Raw genomic sequence first — 25976 nt, 5'->3', positions numbered from 1 at the left:
CCTCGCTGAGGTCAGCCTCTTTCTCTTTCATTCATTCGGATCTCAACATCACTCGGCGATCTAATTATCACGTCCAGCAGATCTGATCCTGTCAGCAGTGAAGGATATCATAGATGGGAAGTCCATTTAGGTTATTTATAATATCCATTTATAGGCCTGTTGATTAGCTAGCGGGTCCAAACAAAGCCGGTGGGAGCGGTCGCCAGCGGATCGGCTCTGGTGTGAATGTCACGCGACTGAGATGCCTTGCTTTAAAATGCACACGGTAAAGATGGTGAGTAGTTAGAGATTTATATTTCATTTGCATGTTGCAGTAAAAAAGGACTTTTCCAGAGAGACTCATTTTACAATACAAGGATTTTTGTACGGGAAATAATGGGTCTATTTAGGGTAATTGGGTGGACAGCCCCCCAAGGAAGAGCCTCAACACCCCGGACAACGTTCACCCCCTCTACAACTGCAAGCAAGTCCTGAAGTTAGTACCCTGGTTGCAGCCAGCTGCGCCTCTGAAAGTCTTTTAGATAACATTTGCCTAAATTAGTTGCTAAATTGGGCCCATTGGGATTATTAGCAGCGAATCAAGGTCTTGTTGCTCCAACTGTTTGGAACAGAGGAGAGGTAATTAGAGACAGACAGGGCTGAGGCATGCTGAGAGTTTTGGAGAGTCGGAGTCGGAGTGGAAGCCGAGAGAAGCGCGACAGTATAGTGCAGACGCAGACGCAGACGCAGACGCTAAAGAGCTGATGCGGTGGACGGATCTTTTAGGAACTAGGAGCTGAGAGGAAGAAGCATTAAAGGATACTCATCATAAGGTAAACACATGTATTCTAAATGTATTGTTGCACATGTGTGTCACGGTAAACAGTGTGTTTCCGTCCAAATGTGGACGATACGATACTGTTAACAGGACACCAGTCAAACCTCAAACACACAGGATGTAACTAGATGGACCTCCGCCAAGACCAACCCTCTCCAAAACGTAATGGGCTCCTCTTTGGCCCGCATGCTACAGCCTTCCACCAAGTTTTCATGAAAATATTTCCATAATCCTGCTGACAATCAGACAAACAAACCAAAAGTGAAAACGTAACCTCCTTGGCAGAGGTAAATATGCTACTTTTGTTTGTTTGAAGTATACATTTGAGGACGGTTACGGTCTCATCTATCCACATATATATGATTTTTTCTGGAGGATGAAGATTTGGAGGACATGCTTCACGTCACAATTTATTCTGTTTCTATTGCACTTTATCGCATTTTGCTTTCACTGAAATGCCAAATTTACCACCTCAGCTAAGTGCGGACTTTATATTCTTTTTATTTCTGGTGCAACGAACGAGGGATGGAAACACACTTCATGTCTCTCAGACCTCCCACAATCATCACACACTTTAATAGCAGATTATTTCACGGTGATGTGATATTATACCAAGAATACAAACACAAATAAAGAGACATTAAGTCAAAAGAGACCAATTTCTAATGAGTTGAACAAGCCTGCCATGTTGTGTGAGGTTGGACCTCAGCTGGGTCCAGTAAGTCCCCTGTGGCTTCCTGTGACGAAGACACCGTTTAACACTGAGGCTGGTTTGTGTCCTCAAAAGATGAACAAGTCGCAGCACAAGCGGCGGCCGCTGCGATCGCCGGATCGTCGTAAAAGCGTGCTTGCTCTCGGCGTGCTGCGGAAAAAAAATGTTAAACGGGACAAATGTTCGGGGCGCAAGCAAGAGTTTACGGTCAAGAGCGTCCGTGATGTGGATGTGCGGGAGTCGAGAGACGAAAAGTCGAAAAGCAATCTCTTAGGTTGCCGGGAGCAGGATTTTCCGCCGCTGGCATGCCAGACAAAGCTCAGATCCGCTGATTGATCTGCCTCTCGTTAAGAAAGTTCAGCTGTATCTGTGGAACAGGAACACACTCACGGTCTCCATCTCGGAGAGTGGCTGCTTCGCCCTAAACCTCATGGAAATCTTACTGAATAATGTATTTATATATATATATATATCCTCAAAAATAAAGATTTCCCTATCATAATCAGTTTTTATTTGTTTACTGGATTGTTATGTGATGCATTTGCAATAAATTCCTTTGTTTAGTAATGGATGTAAGCTATGCTAACACCCCCCATCATGAGACGTGTGATAACCACAGCTCACACATTCTGCATGAGCTGTTAACGCTCAACCTCATACCCTCCATGGAACATCCAAACCGCTGACAGGCTCCACTTATTTCACAGCAGAATGGATCCAATAAAAGTGATTAAATATTGTGCTGCGGCTTGATGACATTCATCATCTCACCGGAAAACAACTGCCATTGTTTGACCGAAGCTCCACTTTGATTAAAAGCTTGTGACGATCAATAAATAGCCTCGACTCTTAAGTTCAACAGATGTTGTCTAAATATGGAGAAGACCAGTGAACATGTACAGATCGCGCAAGACCTTCATCCGGATCCGTCTTCCACATTTAAACCTGCGTTTACAAGGGAGGTAAACATAGTGACCAGGAGGACACATCACCTGTAATGTCAGTTCCCCTGTCCTCATCAGAGTCCTCTTCTTTAGCATCCGCTTTAACCTCCTCCTTCATCTCTGGAACAAAGAAGTCCGTCTGGCGGGACAGTGGGACCATATATTTGATGTCTTCTGAGCTGCCGATCTCAATGGTGGGGAAGGCACACAGCTTCCTCTCCTGCGAAGGAAGACAAGACAAAAGTGGACGAACGTTATCATAAACCGAGACTAGTGTTGGCGGAGTGTCCCGTGTTCTGCTCGGTCAACCGCTTCACACCGACACACTCAATGACATGACAGTGACAGGACATCAGACACGCGTAGCTTTAAAATGTCCTCACTTTGCTGACCTAACTAACATTTCTTTGGCCCATTAATATGGAAAAGCCCACCACACGCGAGTCCGTTAAAAGCTGCATTACCGTCCACGTCTGTGCGTCTACACTTGCACCCTCCTGTGGAGTGCAGACAGTGGAGCGTTTATGAATATATTTCCCCTAAAGAGGACATAAACTGTGCATCATTTTTTGCTTTCATATAGTCCTTAAAGGTGTTGCAGAGACGTGAGCTCTTCGACGGTCCGTCAGATGTTTTAGCGTGAGATATACTTTGCAGGAATTAATTCATTCCGGACTCCATTATCTTTAACTTGCTCTCATGCTATCTGCAAAGTAAGAAGACTGAAGGTTTCATTTCTGTAAAGTTGCTGCTGGATAAATGTCTTCTGTCTGTTAAACAGTACTTTTTGTGCTCCACTTCTCTTTTGTTTGGGATCTCCTGCGGTTTTTACAACACATATTTATGTTTACAGATAGATCACACCCTACAATGCGATACAACTCCCTTTATTGGGATTTTTTTTTTTTTTATGCTCTCGCGGTCGGCCCCCCCCCCCTCTCTCTCTCTCTCTCTCTGCGTGAACGTTCTCAGAACTGCATAAATGTGTCGTCTCTAAATTGAAGTGAATGGACAGAACAGTGCCGTGGTTGTGCGACACAAATATGTCTATTCTGGGCTATTCCGAGAGGGCAAAAAAAAAACATGTTAGATGGTCTCACAGCAGTCAGTCAAACTGACTCACTTTCTCCTCTGGGTCAGGGTGATCTAGGCTGATTGATCGGTTTTAATTTAATCCTCTGCAAAATAAGACTGTGGGAGCCGGTATGAATCACCTGGCTGCCACACACGGGGGCTCCAGCCCCAGAGCTGCCGATGCAAATGAGAACCCATCTCCTTGAACCTGCTCCGATAATGAGCAGGGAAATGTAGACAAAGAAAGTTCTCTCTCTCTCACACACACACACACACACACACACACACACACACACACACACACACACACACACACACACACACACACACACACACACACACAGGCGTCTCCAAGGGATACTGTCATAGACGAGAGAAAGCAAACAGCGTGTGAGAAAGATATGTACCAATATCTGTGTGTGCTTTACTGGCAGAAACATTTCCCTTGTTAAAACAGTAACTTGTTCATAATCACCATATTGTCTCTGTTACACCGTGGTGCCAGCGGGGACTGCAGGTTTCCCACCAGAGACTAACTATCAGGTGATTTTACTGATTAACACGCCATCGCTCTCCCGGCAAAACAAGAGGAAACCACGAGCGGCATAAAGGGTTCTGTAATTGGTGGAACCCATTAGCCAATGCAGCACCGGCAACCACCGTTTTTTTTTTTTTTTTGAAAAGCCCTTTAGCCGTGTGCGCGACGGGCAACAGGACGCACAGACAGCAACTCGCAGCTGAATGAGTGGGAGACAATAAAAAGGACAAATGTGACACTGAAGTCCAGGAGTTAAGTCATTCACGAGTGTCCTAACCCACGGAGACAAAGTAGTTCGTTTACAATATCTTCAGTGAAATTTCACTTTTTTATAAAATGTGTAATTCTGGTCCTGTGATCTGCCACATTGACGTCTTTAGTTCTGTCATTTTAAGGTTATTTTATTTCTATATAAGTGGCTTATTGCATGTGTATCACTCAATAGTTCACTATTGATAGATCGGTCGTTTTTTTTCGCTAATGAAGCCGTGATTTTTGCGTCACTTTGAATAAACGAAGTGATGTAATTGTAATTGGTTGACCCATCTGAGTGTTGGGAACAAATCTGTGCTAATAATTACAACGACAGCTGACCAGAGCTGTTGAGGTATTTTGCAATATCCAGTAGAGTTTTTCAACTTAAGTCTCTCTTAATCGGTGTTTGTTGAAATATGTCCCTCCCTGCAGGTATTTTCCAATATGTAATCTGTGATTATTAATTTCACTTCCACTTTCTTTTGATATCCAGAGTTTCCCTTTGATGTATTTCAAAGAGCTCTGCGACTCCACATGTGACCATTAGGTTCTTTCTTATCACATTGTTAACGTGATGAATTGCTTCAAAACATTTCTCTCAGCTCCATGTCTGTTTAACAGCAGTGTGTCACTGTCGCAAAAATATATATGAACCCTATGCATATAAACAAACTGCCATACCACCTCTTTATATAGGTATATATCGTAATATTACAACTTTAATTGAGCCTTTTTTTCTGTATAAAAATTACTTTTTTCCCCTTCAAAATAAGGTCCTGGAAGGGGCGGGGCTTTGCCTCTGTATGGGGGCGGGGCTTGGGGAAGTGTTAATTTATTCATTATATTTATTTTTAGTTTAGTTTGTAATCAAAGTCACTATCATAAGTTGCTCCATAAAATAAGACATAAAATAAGCTTTCTTTCTTACATGTTATAAGTCAGAAACCTATTTTAGATTATTACTATTATTATTATTATCATGAGTTCTTTTATTGTGTTGATAAACACAATAAACACGACTAACATCTATGACTAAACAATGATCAGCTGATGACAGCAGGTCTCGTCTTCAAAAGGCACATTTCACTGTCCAGTAATCCATATTTTCTCTCACCGGAGAAACGAATAAGGAAAAAGCAGACAGATCGACTGTCCCCATCATAATAAAAACTCACTCCTGGCATGATGTTTTTAATTATATACGACAAGCAGGCCGTTCCATTTCCTCGCCGTGCCCTTTTCTGGCCCCAGCCTCCGTGTCTGCCGTGTGATTGGCTGCCGTCTATTTCCCTGCAGCCTATCATGGAGTCAACAAGCATCCACTTAACCTGCCTCTGTGTCCGGGAGCTGCTGGATCTCAATAATATGTGCTTTTCCTTGCGGGAAACAGGTCAGTGGTTCCTCCCCGCCGCCTCAGAAGAGACTCAATCCCACTTATTCTCTCTCCTCACTGATCCAGCATCCGGCCAAGAACCAGCAAGTGAGCGACCAGTTGGTACCAGCGCCATTAACCTACAGTCCCAGTACCTGTTCTTACGGTGGTTCTACAAAATGGGTCACTTTCAGTCCCGGCTCTTCTCTCTACGTTACGCAACCTCGCTCTTAATAATTAACGACGGCGCTGCACTGTAGTGTTTTGTCTATTAAACATTTGAATGGGTGGAGATTAAGAATATGAGATCCTATTTTTGTACAAAATATTCTTTTCTTTTTTTTTGTATGCAAATCACACATTCGAAGATAATATTCCCAAACGTTTGAACATCATTATCATGTATTTTTTTTAATTATGTGCAATCAAGCGCTAAAAAAAAAAAGTATACAGGTTTTAATTTCAACCAAAAAGCAACGTCACCTGATTTCAGTGCTGAGTGTCATAACAGCCTCTCAGTGTCGGAAAGCATCCCGATGAGAGGTTTACTGTGTGAGGCTCTCTGAGCACCACTTGAAGTATTATTTATCTCTTTAGTATTCTATGGGTCACATGACAAGCTTTGATGGGAGGAGTTTGAGCAAATACCTTTGATTTTTTTTTTTGTTCAGGTATTTCAATTTGTTCTGTTTTGCAAGCCAGAACTATCAAGTAGTATTCAGCCTAGTTTCTGAAACTGATATAATTAAGGAAGAAACAGGCAACAAGAAGGACAAATTACAACTCTTCATCACAACCTCTGAGATTCATCAACAATGGAGGAGAGAATAGGAAGATCTAAGGATGCATTTTAGTTGAAAAACAAGGTGGTAGGATGGCGGTTGGTGGTTCGAGGTCCTGTTCCATATTTAAAAGCTCACAGATTTGATCCATCAAGACGGAACACCGAATACGTCTTTAACTGGACTATTAGCGACCTGAAGAAGAGCGACAACTAGAGACAAAGCTCGACGTTTAACTGCGTTGCTTTGCACTCGTCCTTCCATCTCATCGGTGTCACTGCCTGAGGCGACGGCGGCGGGGACTGCCTTACTCCTCATCTATGTCAAGGTCAAGGATCAAAGACTAATCAGGAAGCGCAGGCTGTCCTCACACACCGTCCGTAGCTGTAGCGATGGAAAGAAAGCACAGTAATTCGTATATGCAAAATCAATTTGGACGCACTGCAGATAAAGGAAGTTTAAAGAGCATCAAACGCCGCAGAGGGAGGAGTTTGGGGTGGATGGGTGGGTTCAGGAGACTGCTAACAACTTTGATTTATTTGTCACTTAACGTAGATATTTTAACCCGAACCAAGATATTTTCGTAAACCAAAAGAATAGTTTTGTCGTCTAAAACTAAATGATATTTTCTTAAACTCAACCAAGTGATGCTGTTGTCTAAACCCAAACACAAAAAAGTTACTTTCTTTGAAGAAGGACGTTTATTTGGAGAAGACCGCATGCAAAAGAGCGTGAAAATGGAGACATTTTGCTGGACATTCATTGGATGACGCATGAGGAACATGAGGAACATGAGGAACACGTTTTTGTAGGATATAATACTTGTCTTGGTTTTAGTTTGTGTAATGTGCAGCAGCTTTGTAACCAAACGGAGAAGACGGTCAGAAGAACTTCCCTTGACATCTTGTTGATTATTATTGTCATGATGCCTGATTAAAGACTCAATTCATCTACGATGTCTTGCTTTATCCTGGAACGGTTGTACTTTAATTTGAATTTACTGCATAGACAGAAACAGTAAAGAATATACAGCATCTCAGAAGTGAGAAAGAGCTGTGAGCTCAATCAAGCAAGTAAATGTGCAGGAGAGAGACGTAACCAGCTGTGAGACCCGTCATTTAACACGCAGGTTAAAGCATAAGTTCTGCCCCCCCCCCAGGGTACGACTCCATAGTTCACCTCTTCCCTCCGGTGGACGATACAAGCAGCACTTTCCCACTAAATCAATAAAAGCATCACATTCTTTTTTTTTTTTTTTACTATTATTGCTCACCAAGCTGCCTCACAGGAACACTGTAGTCTACTCGCAATTATAATAATCAAAAATGAGCTTCGTCATCGTCACAAATCTTCTCATTTAGTTGACAGAAACCCCCCCCCCCCCCCAAAAAAAAACAGTTTCTCACAGATGCAACCAAATGAAGCCAAACTAAATTGCACAAACTCATTGTATGGAAAATGTGTGTGTGTGTGTGTGTGTGTGTGAGAGATGGGTTGAGGGGGACAGGAACAGACAGATATGGGTGAGGGTCTCATGGGCTTCTATAGTGTCTTTGACCTCTCTGGCAGCTGCTCCAGTAGAAATACCAATAAGAGGAAAGTAAACCACAACAACACCCCTGGAGCTTGATTTACTGCATCACTTAACTAACCATCAAATATAAACACGGCTGCGGAGTATCTGAACCAGAAGTACAGCGGGAGAGCTCAATACTGACGCTCTGTGTTGTTATCGCAGCCTTTCGTACATGAAATGTATTCGGTCCTCTCAAGATCCGATGAATAACAACGCAAACAATCTTCCACTTCCAGATGCGGCTTGAAAGACGCGACATCAAGCCGCCGTTTTTTTTTTTTTTTTTCTCTTTCTCCAAAGATCGGCGCATTAGCTCGGCTCTTCTTTTGATGTCACGTCTCTCGTCTCTGTTTCTTTACAGCTCAGTGGCTCTTCTGGCTCATGGCCAGAAGAAGAAAATTAAAAAGCGATAGGAGACGACGGAGAACCTCACTCTTACAGCGTCGAGGGAAAGGCAGCAAATATCAAGAGGTCTGACTGAAACTGTGTTTTTGGAGATGCACTGTAGTGTTTGTCTTGATACAACGTAAACAGAGTGAGCTGATGGGTGGATCTACCCTGCATCCTTCTTCTCTATTTGTGTTCTTATTTTCTCATCTCATCTATAATCTTTACCGCGACGACAATGACGGGATTTAATTAGACGGTTTACCATTTCTCAATATACATGTTCAGCGATCTATATTAACTCATCACCATCTCTCCAAAAAGTGGATGATGCTTTGTTACAACTAGAAGAGGCGGCCTCCTGCTATTACTCTCACCGTCGGTCGGTTCGTCTCTCTCTCCACCACATAGAAAACTCAGCTGGACACCGAGGCTCCCGTGGATTTGTCTAGGAGACGTCAGAAGGTATTCTTGGATATTCAGAAAATCTAACTTAACTTCAATTTAAGTAGGCCAAGCAGGCGGAAGACACATGTTTAGGCAAAAAGTGGGCATCAACTACGCAGCAGAGAATAAGATGTTAATAAAAAATACTCCCTGAACCAACGCATGTGATGTCACAACGCTGAAACACAGACACACGTGGGATTGGATTCATATAAATGACTTTATTACAGATTAAAAACTTGTTGGTTGTGCTTCCATAATAGCTCCTATAGGCCACTTGGTCAATTGGTCTGGAGGCCTGGTCTACAATGCTTGATGTTGGCTAATGCTACGTAGCCAAAAGGTAACGCATGAGCTACGGTGCTAATGCTAATGCTCACCGGTTTGATTGAAAGAAGAAATAGTTCATGCTGCTTCCGTACCGCTCAAAGTCATTCCTAATTGGAAGAAATCATCAATTGAAGAATTAGGAGATGATGATGAGGTAGCTTGAGGAAAAATATGCACACCCAAAAAAATGTAATTACAACTCAGCATCACAGGTTGATGATGCCTAAAAGACTAACCCGACGATGGGTTTCTCCTTTAAAAAACGGCCCCGACTATCGTCTGAAGAAACTACCGATCCTTCGACAGAAAAAAAAAAAAAAAGGTGTTGTCTTGCCAGCAGAAAGAATAAGTGACAGCACACCTCCCCCACAGGGGAGAGAAGTGAGATATGGCCGAGGAGCGCTGGTGAATAATGAAAGGAAGACAGAACGTCCATTCAGCCCCGTGTTCACAGTAACGGCGCCCGACTAACATGGACCCTACGGAAAGGTATAGAGAAGACCCTAACCCATACCTATGGGCGTAAGCCACACACAGACATATGGACACACTCACACACACACACACACACACACACACACACACATTTATTTATAGGTGGATGATTTGTCATCCTGGTCCCCAGGCAGAGAAAAAAGGAAAATTAATACAACAGCCGGACAACTCGTGGCGACAATCCCCCGAGTTGTCTCTCTCTCTCTCTCTCTCTCTCTCTCTCTCTCTCTCTCTCTCTCCCCTGGTCCATTTACTCCCACTGCACTAATACAGCCACCCTCCTCACACCCACCACAACCTCCTCGTCCCCTTCCCATCTGCGGAAAGAGACAAAAACTCTACTTCACACCTCGGTAGAGGTGTCCAATTCAGACTGTGTCCCTTATGGTCACACACTTCCCCAGAACAGTGTATTTTCATTCTGCCTGCAGTGGGGCTATTTTCTGCACTTTCGTCTCAACAAGCCCGGGCCTCCTTCATCTTGCTTCCGAGACCTAGTGGACGAGTGCAAAGGTGTCTGTGGGTGGAGGCACAGCGGAGATCTGAGGACTGGAAATGCCTTTGCTTTAAAGGCTGTGGAGCTGGAGGAGGGCAAGGCAGGGAGAAGGGTTTATTGCAACCTCTCCATGCACCCGCGCAATCAATAAGCAGAAATACTTGATGAGCTTCAAGTATAGTGACTCTGTCAGCAGCTGCTGTGGTCTCCGGAGAACTTCCACAATTGATCTGGTGTGCTGGCGAGAGGCAATAAGAGCAGCTGCTCTCCCGACTGTGGATTATAACCCCCTAAACACACACGTCACCGATGATGGTGATGGTTTATGTTCACGTTTGGCATTGTGCACCTGGAATAATCAGAAGTTGGAAATTTCAATTGTCTGAAACACAGCATTAGTGATGTATAATGCTGCAACCGGAGAGTTTTGTAGATGGAAGCCAATGTGGAAGTGTCTTAAAGCTGCATTCTCTCTAGTGTCCACCAGGGGGCGACTCCTCTGGTTGTATAGAAGTCTAGTCTAAAGTGACTCTACTTCTCTCTTGATTTATTCCCTCAGTAAACATTGTAAACATGAGTTTATGGTCTCAATCTCTAGTTTACAGTCTTCTTCAATACAGCATGATGTTCATTTAGTCCATGATGGTCCAGTTTAGAATAAAAAAGGCGATAAAGCAGGGTATGTTCTAGGGCGGGGCTACCTTGTGATTGACAGGTCGCTACCAGAGCTGTACACGCCGTCTCTACGTCACTCTTTCCGCAGTCCAAATATGGTGACTTACGTTCAGTGGTTGCTAAAAGTCAAGATGGCGACGTCCAAAATGCAGAGTTCCTTCTGAGCTCTGAATGCAGCCTTCAAGTGGGAAACTTAGTGTGCCTTCAAGGCCTAAAGCTACTCACTAAAAAGCAAACAGTGCCTTTACAGCAGCTGAGAGATTTCCCTCAAAAAAAAAAAGCACGAGGCCATTAAGAAAACCACTGGAGAGGTTTGCAAGTCAATTAGTCCCGGCCATTAAAAACTCAAAATCCAGCGAACCATTGCATGGAAAGGAAGCTGTTGGAGATACATGAATATGAATAGTGATTAATTTTAAACAGGCAGACAGATTCCCTCCACTGATTGAGATCTTAATCTGGGAGTCTAATGTTAGCGATATTCACATCTCTATTCTAATTAGATACAATTAGAAGGAGGGGATGTGGACAGTGTGTGACGGAGAGACACTGGACTAGCTATTATTTTCTTTCTCATGTACAGAGCACCTTACATATATTCCCCGACACATCGCTGCAGTGCCTTTGCACCTGGAGGCGGGACCAGCGGGACCAGTGGGACCGAGCAATTATAGCGAATCATTTCTGACCTCTCTCGGAGGGCTTAATTCTGCAGGAGTGGCATTTTTTTTAATTTTTTTTTTCTTCATTTTTCAGCCGGTAAAATGAAGCTCACAAAAAAACACACAAAACCTAATTGTGTCTAAGTCACCATGGCAACCGGAGAGAGAGAGAGAGAGAGAGAGAGAGAGAGAGAGAGAGAGAGAGAGAGAGAGAGAGAGAGGAGAGAGAGAGAGAGAGAGAGAGAGACATGCAGCCATTTAATTTCGATACATGCGTCTTGGCCAGACATAATTAAAAGTTCCCAAAAAGGCGGCAGAAAAAGGACGAGTATTGCGGCCAAAAAAAGGTGTGATTAGTGGAGCGGTAATTAGTTCTGTCTGGTATTTTGTGAAAATGGCGAAAATAATGAATTGACAGACGGACAAAGAACAATGAGTTAAAGAAAAGACCTGCACAGAATAGAAAAGACATTATGGGGGATGAGAATCATTCCTTCCGAACATTAAAAATCCCAATCAAACGAGAGCAACCAGGCTTCACGTCAGCTATTGTCCTTCACAGAGTCCTCGTCAGCCTGGCCTTGTAGCCCTAGAAATAAGTCATCAAGCATTCTACCACCTCTCTATGAATAAACCATGGGTACCTATCCTTGGCATTCACACAGGAAGAGGGCAGCTCGAAGCACACGTCTGACCACGGTGCACTCGCAAAATTAAATTCAACTGACAGGAAGAAAAAGAAAAAAAGGGCCTCTTGAACCTCCTTTTTCTCTTCAAACAGTCCATTCATTTGCATTAAAGTAAACCTAAACTACAATACCTGCTGGTTTTAATATTTAATTGATCCCATGTTGTTGTTGTTTTTTAACAGCATCATTCCGTCAAATAGAACATTCTAGATGTCTTGTGCATCCTTCTATGCCCGCGCACAGTTTCTCCAATGACGCAACCTGACATATTTGGTATGCTCGGTAAACCTTGAGCATACATTTTAAATAACATTCTGTGTGTTTGAACGAGACAGCAGGCTTTTCTGAGAGCCCTGCCACACAGGACTGGTAACTGGTAGAACTAATTGTCACAAGTCTCAGCTCTTCTTCTGAGACAGTAAAGTCCCTGTCTTCCTGTTTTTACAATTTTTGCGGGTGATTGAAAAGCCCCAGAGCAGAACACTAAGGCTTCAAAATCCTCCTCGTGTCTTGGAGTTCAACATGGCATCGCCTTAACTAGGTAGCCTACAGAGCCGAATCCAGGACTGGGATGGAGAACTACATCCAAAGCATTTCACAGGCCCTGCCAGGGTCGTGTCGATTATCAAATGGATCCACAAACAGTTGAAACAGAAGAACTTTGTGCTTGAAAACCATGATCCTGTGCTTCATTTCAAAGCAAGCCATCCGAAAGTTGTTGAGGCATTTTAGAGGAAATGGTGCAAAGTTACAAAATCATTTCACCTCAGGTTAATAGCAGACCATCTCAAGGTGTCACTCAGAGAGAACCAGGACATTCTGATGTAGCATTTCAAAATTAAAGCCCTTCAAAATCGCATGCACGCGCTAACTTCAAATCACAAATTGTCTCATGCATGAGATTTTTTTGAAGGGCTTTTATTTTGAAATGCTACATCAGAATATCCTGGTTCTCTCTGAGTGACACCTTGAGGTGGTCTGCTATCACCCTGATTTGAAATGATTTTGTAACTATGCACCGTTTCCTCTACAATCTAATCTGAAATTAGACAAATTGTCTCATGAATGTGATTTGAAGTTGGCTCATGCATGCCAATTTTGAATAATTGAATACCCCTGCACTAGAAGAAAAGTCAGCGGATCACCAATGGCATCCCTCATGAGCAGAGTGGTGGAAAGACACAGCCATCATTGGAGTCAAGCCATTAGCATGGGTATAAGACAATTACAATTATGAGAAGAGCATGCATTATTGAGACCACAAAGAAGAGAATATGAATTCCTCAAAGACTCTGAAAACCTACAACCTTTGATTACAAGATTACAAGAAAAGAATATTACAGTACAGAAATGTTCCTCGTGAATGGCTACATATTCAGGACACAGTGGGTTGAAACAACGAGGCTGAAGTCTGAATGCTAAGCTACATAATGCTGCAGATATTTTCCTGCTGTACACGTCCGTCTCTGCTCTGAATATGAGCCAATGTGACACCCATCACATCGCATAGTCCTCAAAGCAAAAGTATTGCCAATATCTCATTATGACACAGTGCAGTGACTTAATAGGAGTTTAATTATGTTTGAGTCTTTCAATTAACCCCCATAAATTGCCCATACTGCCAACAGAGCGGCCATCGAGAAAGCAAACCAACTTCACTTCTGTGGCCACAATCGGCGTGAGCGATGAGCGAAGCAGAGGAGACGCAAACAGGAAGCCGGGACCGATCTACCGGCTAATGCCATGCTTTTTAAGAGGTACCAAAGATAACAATTTGTTCCAGCGCCACGCCTTCGTCCCCAAAAGACCAGGGAAGGAACACAGGGAGGGATGATCCGGTGTCAGCCTGAAGACAGAAGCTATTGGATCCGGGTTAAAGTCGCTTTAGCCCCGCTGCTGCCCACGGGGCAAGAGCCATGTTTAAACCATACAGGCCACCCTCTGTCAGCGTGGCACGACGGCAGCCTAATGGTTACAATTAACAGTCCCTGCTGCTGACAGAGCTCCTGTGTGCTGCTCTCAGCCTGATCCTGCTCTAATGACTGTGTTTTATGGGTGCACTGGAAGAGAAACCAAAGACCAAACGATGGAGCAGGAAGGTGAAGAATGCATGGAGGAACAGATTCACACAGAACAAACGAATAGAAGACGGAAGATGAAGATTAATCTCACAGTTAAAAGAGCTTTGAGACAATACTCTCTCTCTCTCTCTCTCTCTCTCTCTCTCTCTCTCTCTCTCTCTCTCTCTCTCTCTCTCTCTCTCTCTCTCTCTCTCTCTCTCTCTCTCTCTCTCTCTCTCTCTCTCTCTCTCTCTGATATTGGCAGTCACAGGCAGACGGCCATCAGACTGGTGATGAGGCTAGAAACATCAATATAAAAAAATCTGGGAAAAAAATGTCTCATTTGGTGGATCCTTTAGCTGAGCGGCTGGCCTCATACACATGTGAGACCATCTCTCCTTCCGAGTCCACGTTGAGACATTTTACCTTTCTGTCTGCGTTAACTTTAGAATTACAATTACAAACCAGACACGTCTTTATGTGAGTCAAGATCAAACACCATCAGCCCAGAGAGGGTCTGCTCAGGTCAACACTGGAGGATCGGTCAGACCACATGAATTACATGCATTATTTAGTCTGCAAGATTTTGGATGTTCCAAAACAAGAGAAAATCAATAATTTGTGTCTACCAAGCAGAATGCACTGAGCTGTGAAGTGCATGCAGGGTTTGGCCGTCCAAATACAACACTGAGAGACGTGGCTTCAGACGAATCTACAGCTTGAGAAGTGCTTTATTTCTGACAAGACTTAGATGATGGATATGTCAACACCGACTGCGTCTTTCAGTGAAACACACGGCGCGCCAACTTCAGCCTGACAGTCGCCCTTAAAAGAAACTGCTGCACAGAAATGTGAGTTGAAGCGAAGAGCTCAGCAGCACCGCGACACGATGCGGAGCGAATGACAGCGGCTCGGAAGCACGTGTTCACCAAACACAAAAAGTAGGACATGCGCAAGACGACGCGCCGCCGAAGCACGTTTGACAGCGGATGTCAAGCGTTCGAGTGTGTGTGTGTGTGTGTGTGTGTGTGTGTGTGTGTGTGTGTGTGTGTGTGTGTGTGCGTGCAGCAGAAAGAAATCTCAATGCTTGTATTGAGGAAGTCGTCATTAAAGCACTACGGTAGACTCTTTCTATGAGGGGGAACTTTAAGAAAAGACTCTTACAATTCAGACAGCACCATCCTTCACACTCTTTTATTCCATTAGAGTGAGCGGTACAGAGATCCTCTAAAACAGATCTAAAGCTGCAGGATATTTTTTCGACAACCCTGGTTGTCTCGAAGACAGGTAGGTACTCCAACCTGTCGACTGTCCGCCAAAATGTCCAGTTATGTGGTTTAGTCAGCTGTGTTTTACCTCCGCTCTGGGCAGCTGACTTAACCGAGCTTGTTGCCAGGGCAACCGCCTCTGCCAAAGATCCCCCCTCTTGTTTTTTTCCACGGAGCCCAGATACTTTGATAATCTAAGGGATTGCAGAAGACGTGGGGGTGGGTGGGTGGGTGGTGGTGGTGGTGGGGAGCGTGGAGTGGCTGCCAAATGTCTTTTGAAGCTTCTCTCAAAAGAGCACAATGAGAAGAGAAGCACAAATGCCACCAGTGTGTTATTGAGCCGTCTGCATTTCTGTCACCCGCTCACTTGTAAGAGGTGTTTTATTTCTCTTCAAAATCCGGGATTACTTTACCATAGCTTTGTTTTTTTTATATATCTATATATATATATATATATATATATATATATATATATATATATAGATATATATATAGATATATATGTAAGGACACTGCAATGGTTAATAGCTAAACACGCGTGTATTTATGACCATCCCATTATTCAATCCGTTTGATCGTTGGAGAGCTGTCGAGTGAAACAGCTCTCCAACGCTCAAGAGCCATGACAATAATCACAATGTACTACATCGAAAAACGGTTTGATTCAAACTAACTGTATGTGGATTACCACAGTATTGCCCCACTGGTTCCGATTTTCATATTTTAAGAATAGTGGCCCCCAAGTAAAACCGATCTTCTTGCAACACCGGATGTGTTCAATCTACTATACCAATATTCTAGCAATTAAAAGGTTATGTCACCAGAGAAATGGCTTGTCGTTTCCCTGCAGGTACAAGACACAGCATGCGTTCTGTTTATGAGTGATTACGCTTAATACACCACATTTCGCTGTCATTATTGCCGTTTGTTGTTTCGCTCAGGCTCTCTGAATTTGTCTGGTTTTTGAATACTCAACACTTAAATTGTTAAGATCTCTACTTTGCGTGTTGTCCTTAAAAACATGTAATACATTTATATTATCGACTAAAACCCATTTACAAGAACATCACTCCTTTGGCTAATGGTCTCATCCTCAGTTCTGCCCCTGAGTCAACTTCAACATGTTAATAGGATTTGTGACAGAGATGAACGTTATGTTGAATATGCCAGTGAGGCGATGAAACATTTTAGAGATGATTCAAGCCTGGCTGCCGAAGATGAAACGAGATCAAAAACACAGGAAATCCCATACAACAAATTAATTCCAGTGAGTTCCCCCTACTTACCAAAGGATCAAACCCAGTGTTCAGTGATTCCATCAAACTCTCTCTTTGAATGGAAGGTAAAAATCATTTTCTCGTGGAATTCTGATGGAAAATATTTTGATAAAACACCGTCTTGGTACCATGGTATTCTGGGGATCGATGCCAAATCGCTAAGTGTCATTATTGATGTAACATGTGAAACTTCAGCATCAGCTATAAGCTATAAGCTCTCTACATTATTACATCTACAATGTAAGTAAACAGAAAACATATGGTCCAGCTGCCCATGGATAGAGAAACGTAGAACATTTGCATATATGGAAATGAATCGGGGAAAGAAAATGTAAATGTGTTCCTCGCTCTCCACATGAAACAATGAAATAATGTATCTTCATTTTCAGCCGAATATGAAAAAGTTCCCCAGACGTGAGAATATGGAGAACAATAAGCTGCCAACGAGTCTCAGGGGGACAGCGGATCCGTATGAAAGTGTCCCACACAGCCGAGGCTCCGCTGCTGACAGGAGGGAGATGAATGAAGGCAAAGTAGATTGTTCTGCTCTCGACAGCGGCAGAGCGATGGCGTTATGTCACTGCTAATGTTAATGTTAACGCGCGGCAAACAGGGAGCGTACTTGATTGCAGATCATCGCCCGACTGAAACTGTCAAGACGACGTGACGACACGCGTGTTCTTTAGCTATAACGGGAGGAACATAACTGAAACAAATTCATACTTCCCACTCAGTGTGTAAAGGTTCCAAGAAAACTCTATTTATATTACATTCCCTCCCATTAGCAGACACGTGCAAAAGCAAAACAACCCCCACACACACACACACACATACTTGTTTTCCTCCCTTTGTAAGGCCCGACCTTTTTTCACCCAAATGTGGGGTCCACCCTTTCCAGTGGCCCTACACCACTGTAAAAAAAATCAGGCAAGATAAAAAAAAAATATCTATATAATCATCATCTATTCAATATATCAAAATTCTAAACTTTTTTTCTCATGCTAGTTTTTTAGCCACTTTGTGGGGCTCTGTTTCTAGCATTCACAACTTGTGAGGTCTTTTTACACACACGCACACACACACACACACACACACACACACACACACACACACACACACACACACACACACACACACACACACACACACACACACACACATCCACGGCGTTGCTTTTACTCGACTTGGGATCACGCCATGTTTGTCGACAGTGTGCCCTGCGTAACTAATTAGAACATTCGGACACAATCACGGTGTGGGCGACATCGAGATGGCGAGAGTAGGTTATTTATACCAGGTGTGAATGCAAAAGGCCCGTGGCTCGGATGTCATAATCCAGATACTGAATACGGATCACATGATTATACACCAGGTGTAAACGGGGCTCGGAGTGAATGAATTTAACAAAACGAGGCCTGTACATCTCTTCGGTGGTAGTGTGGACAGGAAGAACGATTACAGCACACAATAACACTTTTACGATCTATCCTTTAGTCGTGACTGTACTTATTTAACAAGTTGACCTGTGCCACAATATTCTAGCGCTCATCTGTTTGTTATCCACTCCGCTTCACGGCTGCCTTCACGGTCATCATCCCTGATCCGCGGCTCGGTGCAGCTCACTGGTGTCCCGCTGCAAGGCGTGTCTGCTCCTTCAGGCTTGAACCCAGTAGGTGAGCTACATGCCATAAGCCACACCTAGGAGCAACCATTTACACACACACACACACACACACACACACACACACACACACACAGAGAGGAGACCGGAGGAGGAGGATTGTCTAGCGGTCTATACGGTAAAGCTCGCTCGTCACTCCTCTGCTCATGCGGTACTCTTCATTGCACTCGGGTGCATCCCATCGCCTCCTGCCATCCTGCTCAGCAAAGCGCTCAGCGCCACGAAGATTGTTGTGGTATTTCACACCCTGCGCCGCTCTGCGCCGCTCTGCCTCGCTCCTCTGAGCGACGGCTTCTTGAATGGCATTAATAAATTGAGTCGCCCCCCCCCCCGTTAGCTGTCTTCACTTCAGTACACTGGAGGAATGGGCACTCGGACTGCATTTGTGAGGGACCTCGGGTCAGAAGGGTAGGATGTCTAAAGCATTTTATCAGCTGTAAAATGCCCACTGCCCGACACAAGCCTGTGCATCATATTCACTTCTCATTATACCGCTGCAGATATAGTTCACTGAGAAATGAAAGCACATCACTAGTCTGTATAGATCTAGTTGTTTGCCTGGTATAAGCTGGATTATGTTACGACTGCATTGATGAAAAGTAAGCGCAGATACAGACATTAGCATCCCATGTATCGTAGAAGACATGTAGACCATGTGTGTGTGTGTGTGTGTGTGTGTGGACAAGCTCATCTTACTTATAGGTGCTGGACCAAAAGTGAGTCATTTTAATTATTTCTCTCACATGGGGCTCACAGGGCTGTGACACTCTGACATCCTTCCTGTGCGACATTAACCTTTCCTCCTGGTCCTAATTCGTCCAGCACCCTGCAGACAAACAAGGAAAGTGTCCAAGAGTGGACGCGCGGGGGGGGGGGGGGGAACAGGCCAATAAGGACAGACGCAGTGCTTGCGGTGGTAAGGAAATATCTATGAGGATTGTGAAGGGCAGAGGAGGTGGAGAGGGATGTGCCTTGGACTGCTGATCCATAACCTGTGGCATGTTGAATGTTAAAATACCACATCTGCCCTTCATGATGAAAAGCCCTCCCCTCTCCCAGTCTCTTCCCCCAGCTAAATCATTTGATATTGGTGCCAGGGTGCTACTTAAAGGAACATACAAGTCTTCTTTTTTCCCCACACACATCTTTACACATTAATTGGATGTTATCTCTGCGCTAATTCCTTGTTCGCACGGCTTCCTTGGTGCATTTTGAGGAGTCATATTCGCTGCGAAACCAAAGAAATCTCAGCTGCGTGAGCAATTTTCCAGTAAAAAGGTTAGAAATTCAAGAAACCCGTCACATTCCATTAGATTCATGCCAGCAGACAAGATAATCTGAAACTGATTATGAGTGACATCATATTGAAAATAGGGAATGGACCAAAAATAAACAACAGAAATATATACTGTTCATGGCACGTTTTTTTTGCGCCCTGGAATCCATTGCTGTCAAAGCCGATGTGTGGAAGGCGCGACGGCGGCGCCCCGAGAGAAACAGATCGCAGGTCATGTGACACGGAACAACCAATCCCGGCTGGCAGATTCTTTCTTCCACAAAAATATCAGCCTATGTTAAATATATGGAGGAGCAGATAATCATTGAAGTGCAAAGCTCCCCACAGCTTCTACTTTCTGTTGCTTTTTTTTTTTTTTCCCGTCCAAGGACGTCACAACAGCCGGTCGAAAGGTCAGCCAAACTGACGAGTCGAGCAGCAAAGCGACCGTGGGGCATCTGTAGCGCTGGAAATCCATCTGTTTTTGGTTTGACTTTGTTTAGTTCAATCAGCGAGCGCACTGCTAAATTACCGCAACGTCATCACAGGTTTTGTTGCTTAGTAACGGCAGGAGCCCAACCTCCCAAACGCCTCGGCTATAAAAGGGTGAAAGCAGCACATCTGTCGTGTTCCACATGTTTTTCTCAGACGCAGCGTGCGGACAGTCGCTTACACGGTACAATACCAGAGACGGACTTTTTACGGTTATTTCAAAACGTCAAGGTTTTATGACTACCGCTTCTCTTCTCATCATTTTGTGACCCTTCATAATACATTTTCTATATTAAACAAAATGTTCAATTAGCTGCACAGGTTGCAGTGCGCGTCGGCTTTATTGGAGGTCTGGAAATAATCTTTATCTCTCGTGTGATTGCCAGGCAAACGGACGACAAGTGGGCCGAATTCATAAACATTCTGAAAATGAGCTCCGAACCTGAAAAACTCAAATAGTTGTTATATTTATTTTGCTTTGCTTTGCTTTGTGAATAACTTTTTTTTATCTTTGCCAGGAAGGGGAAATTCTTAAAAGACGTCATAATTCTAAGAATTGTCTTGAGTACGGCTCCAGGCCTTTACTGATGACGGCCGAGTTAAATTAACACTCCTCAAAGCGTCAACAAAGATACAAGAAGCTTTAACATTCATGCAGTATAGCATCATTCAAAATCAAGCCAGCCTATGTTTCTCTATTTTTTTATATATATATATATATATATATATATATATATATATATATATATATATATATATATATATATATATATATATATATATAAAAAAAGTGAATTATTGGTTAAACAAACATTTAGAGCCATTTCATTTCAGCTTTACTGGAAACCATTGAAGGTGGAGAAACTGTTAACGCTCCACTCACACTGAGCAGCTGAAGGCTTGCGTTAACACAGCTGCTAGTTGTTGGGTGAAGTTACTGCAGCTTCAGACGGAGGTAAATCACACTCAAAGTGAAGGGTAGTATTCTCCACATCTTTAGCCCTGAACAGAAGCTGTAGGGTGCATCGTGGGGTCAAGGGAAAAAAAAAAACGCATTACTGCGATACAGACGTCATATTTCACAAGTCTGCGCTCTCCAAATGTCCTTTCACTTATGATAAGGAAGATGAAGAAGGCATGTGGTTGACGCTCTAACAAACACGGTGGGTGGAAACACACTGTAGTGTCTGATTCCAAAACCTCTTTGAATATAAAAAAAAATAAATAAAAAAAAAAGGTAACAAAAGCATCATGCTGTTTGATAGAGCCACTAAACCCTTCGTGGCCAAGGCCCGTTCCCCAGCTGGATGACAGTGCTGACCGCGACATGCCCGGGGCTTTTGATGGTGGAGCGCTCGCGGTGAAAGGTGAAAGGATGAAGGATGAAGCGCAGCTTTCATTGTCCTCTCAGGAACAAAAAAGGCGCTCTTTGCCAGTTGTGACACATTTACAATGGGACTCGGCATCAAACGCGGTCCGCACGATCCATTAGATAACACAAACGTCTCTCGATCCTGTCGGAGATAACCTAAAAGCATGTTGTTGTTTTTGTGTGCGATTACAAGCTTGTTCTTCACATCTATTCCACAGCACCTTTACCATCTTCTTAGGCCACGCCGGCAGAACTAAACAGACCCCAGGGATCTTTCCTGAACACTTTCTACTGTACGCCATTTACTGTCTGATACCGCTAAAGAGCCACGAACAATGAAGAGATGCATAAACCATGATGTCAGCCGCCGCTCCGTCTGAACAGGGGATCTACAGGCAGCGCAGGTATGAGAGCTGTCAGCGCTATACGCCACAGTGGGATTGGGTCTGGGGCTAATGCTAATGTGGCATTTTGGTTTAGAAGTGAATGTGACGGGGAGTTAACGGGAGAGGAGAGGGGGACAGGCGGGACCCTTATTATCCCTGTGATAACCGGCTCTTCCTCTCCCCTCACCCATTTTATACGAGGTCAGCCATAGTTAAATAATAAAGTTATTGATAAAGATAAAAAAGGTACCCAGAGAAATGTTTTGAGAAGTGGTTTCCTGTAGTTTAAACGATTCTTTTATTGAAATGATTGAAAAAGTTTATGTTAGAACTGAGGAGGAAGTTGCTACCATTGCACTTAAAACATAATACTGAATGAAATCTGTAGCATTGCCCTGGCTGGAGCCATAGTGTCTAATGTTTTCTGAGAACATGCGGCCCACGGGGGTGGGGGGGGGGGGGGGGTGAACGGATCGCGCTCGGGCCTCTGTCACTCTCTAACTCGTATCGATCACGTTGCCGTGCGTAATCACCAGCCGTCTAACTTTCCTCCACCTCTCCATTCCAAGCTCAGCCCACTGCCACATTAATCCCAATCTGCAAGGGCTGCCGCGAAACGCAGACTGCATTAGCTACTGAGTGATCAAATTAGGCAACAGCACGCTTTACCCGCCTCCGCAATCAGCGGCACTTTCCGATGAAGACAACTACACGCTTACAATCAATTTGCCACCCTTATCTAATCAAGCGGCTCACGCGCATCTCTGAGCTCTATTTATTTCTCGCACACTTGGTGACATAGAAAACATGAGCTTTCTCCGCAGCTTAACAAAGAGACACACACACACACACACACACACACACACACACACACACACACGCGCGCGCGCACACGCATGCCCACTTGTAGTGACACGGATGCAAGCATGCAAATGCATAAACCCTTTATTTTTTCAAACGTATCGTATCCACACACGTCCTCACAAATAAACAAATTAGCCTCCCGCGTCTCCCACGTGCTGCCTTCTCGTTACGAGTCGGTTACTGTAAGATGTGGAGCAGCGGGAAGAGAGAGCAGGCAGAGGACGATGTTGACACAGGCTCTTAATCAACGCCATTCATCAGCCGAGCGCGCGTTGAGCAGCTTTTACAAACAGGTGAGGAGTGAGAAGCGCGTCTCGCATCGGAACGGGCCTTGAACGCACCACCATGCCCGCTCACTGTGTCGGATGTAAAACACAAGTTCAGCGAACAACAAAAGGTGCTACCGAGAAATCAAACAGCGAACCATTCCATTAATGTTTCGGAATAAATGTGAATTCACAGAACTACGGTGTAACCAGAACATCGTTGAATGAATGCATGATGAATGAATGCATGATGAAGGGGTTACAAATGAGCTGCTGAATATGCACGAAAACAAACAATAAACACAAAGTGTGTCTGCAGTATAGCATTTTCTTTATTTTTGTATTTTCACCCAGATATTGATAGAATTGATTCTAACCAAATAAATACATAAATGCACTTTTTTTTTTGTTTATTTACAAATTGAGAACAATGAGCTCTATGACCACAGTCAACATAATACATCTGAGTGACTTCAGACTTTGATCAGTAATCAGAGCAAATACTCAACCACATGGATCCACAACATGCATCCCGCTGGGAGAGAGTCAACAGAATCAATATTTGCACCCATGAAGCATTTCTCCAGGCTTCGCAGTGCAAACCGCTGATGTCTCATCTCTTTTAATGAGGGACGGCTCACCAGGCATCTGTTACACATAGACTGTTCCCACTTCAGCTCTAGGCTAGGCTGCTTGCTAGAATGTCACATACAGTAAATGTGCAGTCCGCAGAAAGACGCAAGAAGGGGCTGGGAAACACGAACGCGGGAACGTTCACGAACATGGAGTTCGTTCACACGTAGCGAAGGTGCAATAAGACGTTTTGACACGGCACTATGTATGAATGTTGAGCCAGCGGAGTTTTAGCTGCAGAACCGGTGGCGATTAAATGATAGGAAGCACGTTAAGTGTGGCAACGCTAGTGCATGTACTGGCTGCTGATGGGTCATTTTTCGCCTGCAAGTTCAGCTGCAAACGGGCTTTCGGTGCGGGCAAACATGTAAATGAGGCGAATGTGATCATCACCAAGCTTGTCTCTCCAGAGTCGGGAGAGAACGAAAGGAGTTTCAGCAACTAGCATCTCGAGTCGTCGCTGAAATCCAAAGTGAAAACGTGACCCGACTGGTTGTTTCTGCATGTTCTCTCTTTTTTGTCTGCATGAGTTCCCCCCCCCCCCCCCCCCAGCTGCTCAAGTCTTCACAAAAGCGAAAAGACAGAACGGTTAGCTAAACTGCAAACTTCGAAATCGGCCGTAAGTGTGACTGTGAGCGTCAGCGTGTGTTACAGCTGCGTTCAGTCGCCGACCGAACTTGCATTTTTAGCACCACAGCAATGTCTCATTTAGTTCCATTCGCCTGCAGTCATGCTGACATTTACGCAGCATTGTCACAGCGGAATCCCCGTATACGTTTCTCTTCTGCTCCATTAATTTGCTGCTATAAGATGATGTTGATTGTAACTCGACGAGGACGGCGAGAGATAAAAAAAAAAAAAACAACGATTGAAAATTGTATTTCTCTTCAGGAATGTCGAAGGCTGCAGGTAATTTCACCCGCCGTGATTTTATGATCTCCACCAGGAGATCACTCGTATATGTGTGTGTGTGAGTGTGCACCTCCGTGTCTGTCCAGGGCTAATCTCATATTCTGCTGCAGGAAACGGCATCATATTTTTGGTGACCGGTTATGGTCCGATTGGCCACTAGTGAGGACACAGCCGAACGCATCCGTGCCTCTCAGCCGGCACTCTGCGCCCCACAGTGGGGGTAAATCAGATTGCCCACTTCTCTTGTTTTGGACTGCCAGCGCACACACTGCCGAGTATGTCGCTGCCAATCAGTCGCCGCTATGCGGGCCGACCACTTCAGGAGTTTATTTAGTTGTTTGTTTTTTTGCAAGATGTCTACTGAGTCTGTTTCTTACTGAGACTTAATATTTGAATACTGGCCTTTATGTGAGAATGAAGTGCTCACAGGAAGGGATGCATGCATAAAGAATATATATATATATAAGAACATAGACGTGATACAAACACACAGCTAGTGAGGGTGAGAGTCCAAAGTAAACAACCGCTTCATTAAAAGGACAAACTGCTCTCTGAAGCACACTGACTCCCCATCACCGGCCGCTCAAGAAGGCCCACTACGGCGTTCATTAAAGGCTTAGATTACCGTTGCGCGTCGGATCGCTAACCCCAGAATCATCATTGAAAAATCAATACGAGTTAGATAGATGGATGTACTTTTTTCAGACCGCCGATCCAAAACCACAAATTGGGTCATAAAGTTCAGCAAACACCATTATGAATCAAGACAAAAATGTGTCACAATAGCTGAAATATGATGAATCTATATATATATATATAATGTTTCTATGTTTTACATTTAAGTGTAAAAGATCCGGTCAGAAACTGGCCATACTGCCAAGAAATGACAAACTTTACTTCACAGAACAGGTTTGGGGTGACATTTAACTATCTTTCTATTTGGTGTTGTTTTCTGATCTCTCTCTCTCTTTATATTCCTTTTGGTAGCGCCCCCCTGAGGACTTCTATTAATCCCATTAAATGGAATGGCAAGGACGGTGACATTTCCTTTCTCATGGAGGCAACAAGAAAGGACCACCGGTTCAAAGACAACATGGATCGTGAAGCAGCCATGGGACAGAGAAAGCAAGGACAAAGGAAAAAAGGTATTTGACGATTACTTTCACATGAGACAACGCCAGCATCTACTGCAGGACCTTCAACTCGGTTTGACTCAGACGCAGCAGCAGCAAGTGGAC

The 25976-nt window shown here is 44.0% G+C and overlaps 1 protein-coding gene across 1 annotated transcript in view; it reads right to left on the bottom strand.

Annotated features, from left to right (window-relative positions):
* tex264a (testis expressed 264, ER-phagy receptor a) overlaps positions 1–25976 on the bottom strand; it is a 52594-nt gene that overhangs the window by 2964 nt on the left and 23654 nt on the right. Inside the window, exon 3 of the mRNA XM_068711932.1 lies at positions 2522–2693. Within this exon, the coding sequence (XP_068568033.1) occupies positions 2522–2693 (172 nt within the window). The remainder of the gene's footprint in view (positions 1–2521; positions 2694–25976) is intronic.

The sequence above is a fragment of the Cebidichthys violaceus genome, unplaced genomic scaffold (genome assembly GCF_023349555.1).
Source record: "Cebidichthys violaceus isolate CVI_PGR_0920_01 unplaced genomic scaffold, fCebVio1.0.p SCAF_17, whole genome shotgun sequence".
In the NCBI taxonomy this organism is placed as follows: domain Eukaryota; kingdom Metazoa; phylum Chordata; class Actinopteri; order Perciformes; family Stichaeidae; genus Cebidichthys; species Cebidichthys violaceus.
This window is presented reverse-complemented; position numbering and strand designations above follow the sequence as displayed.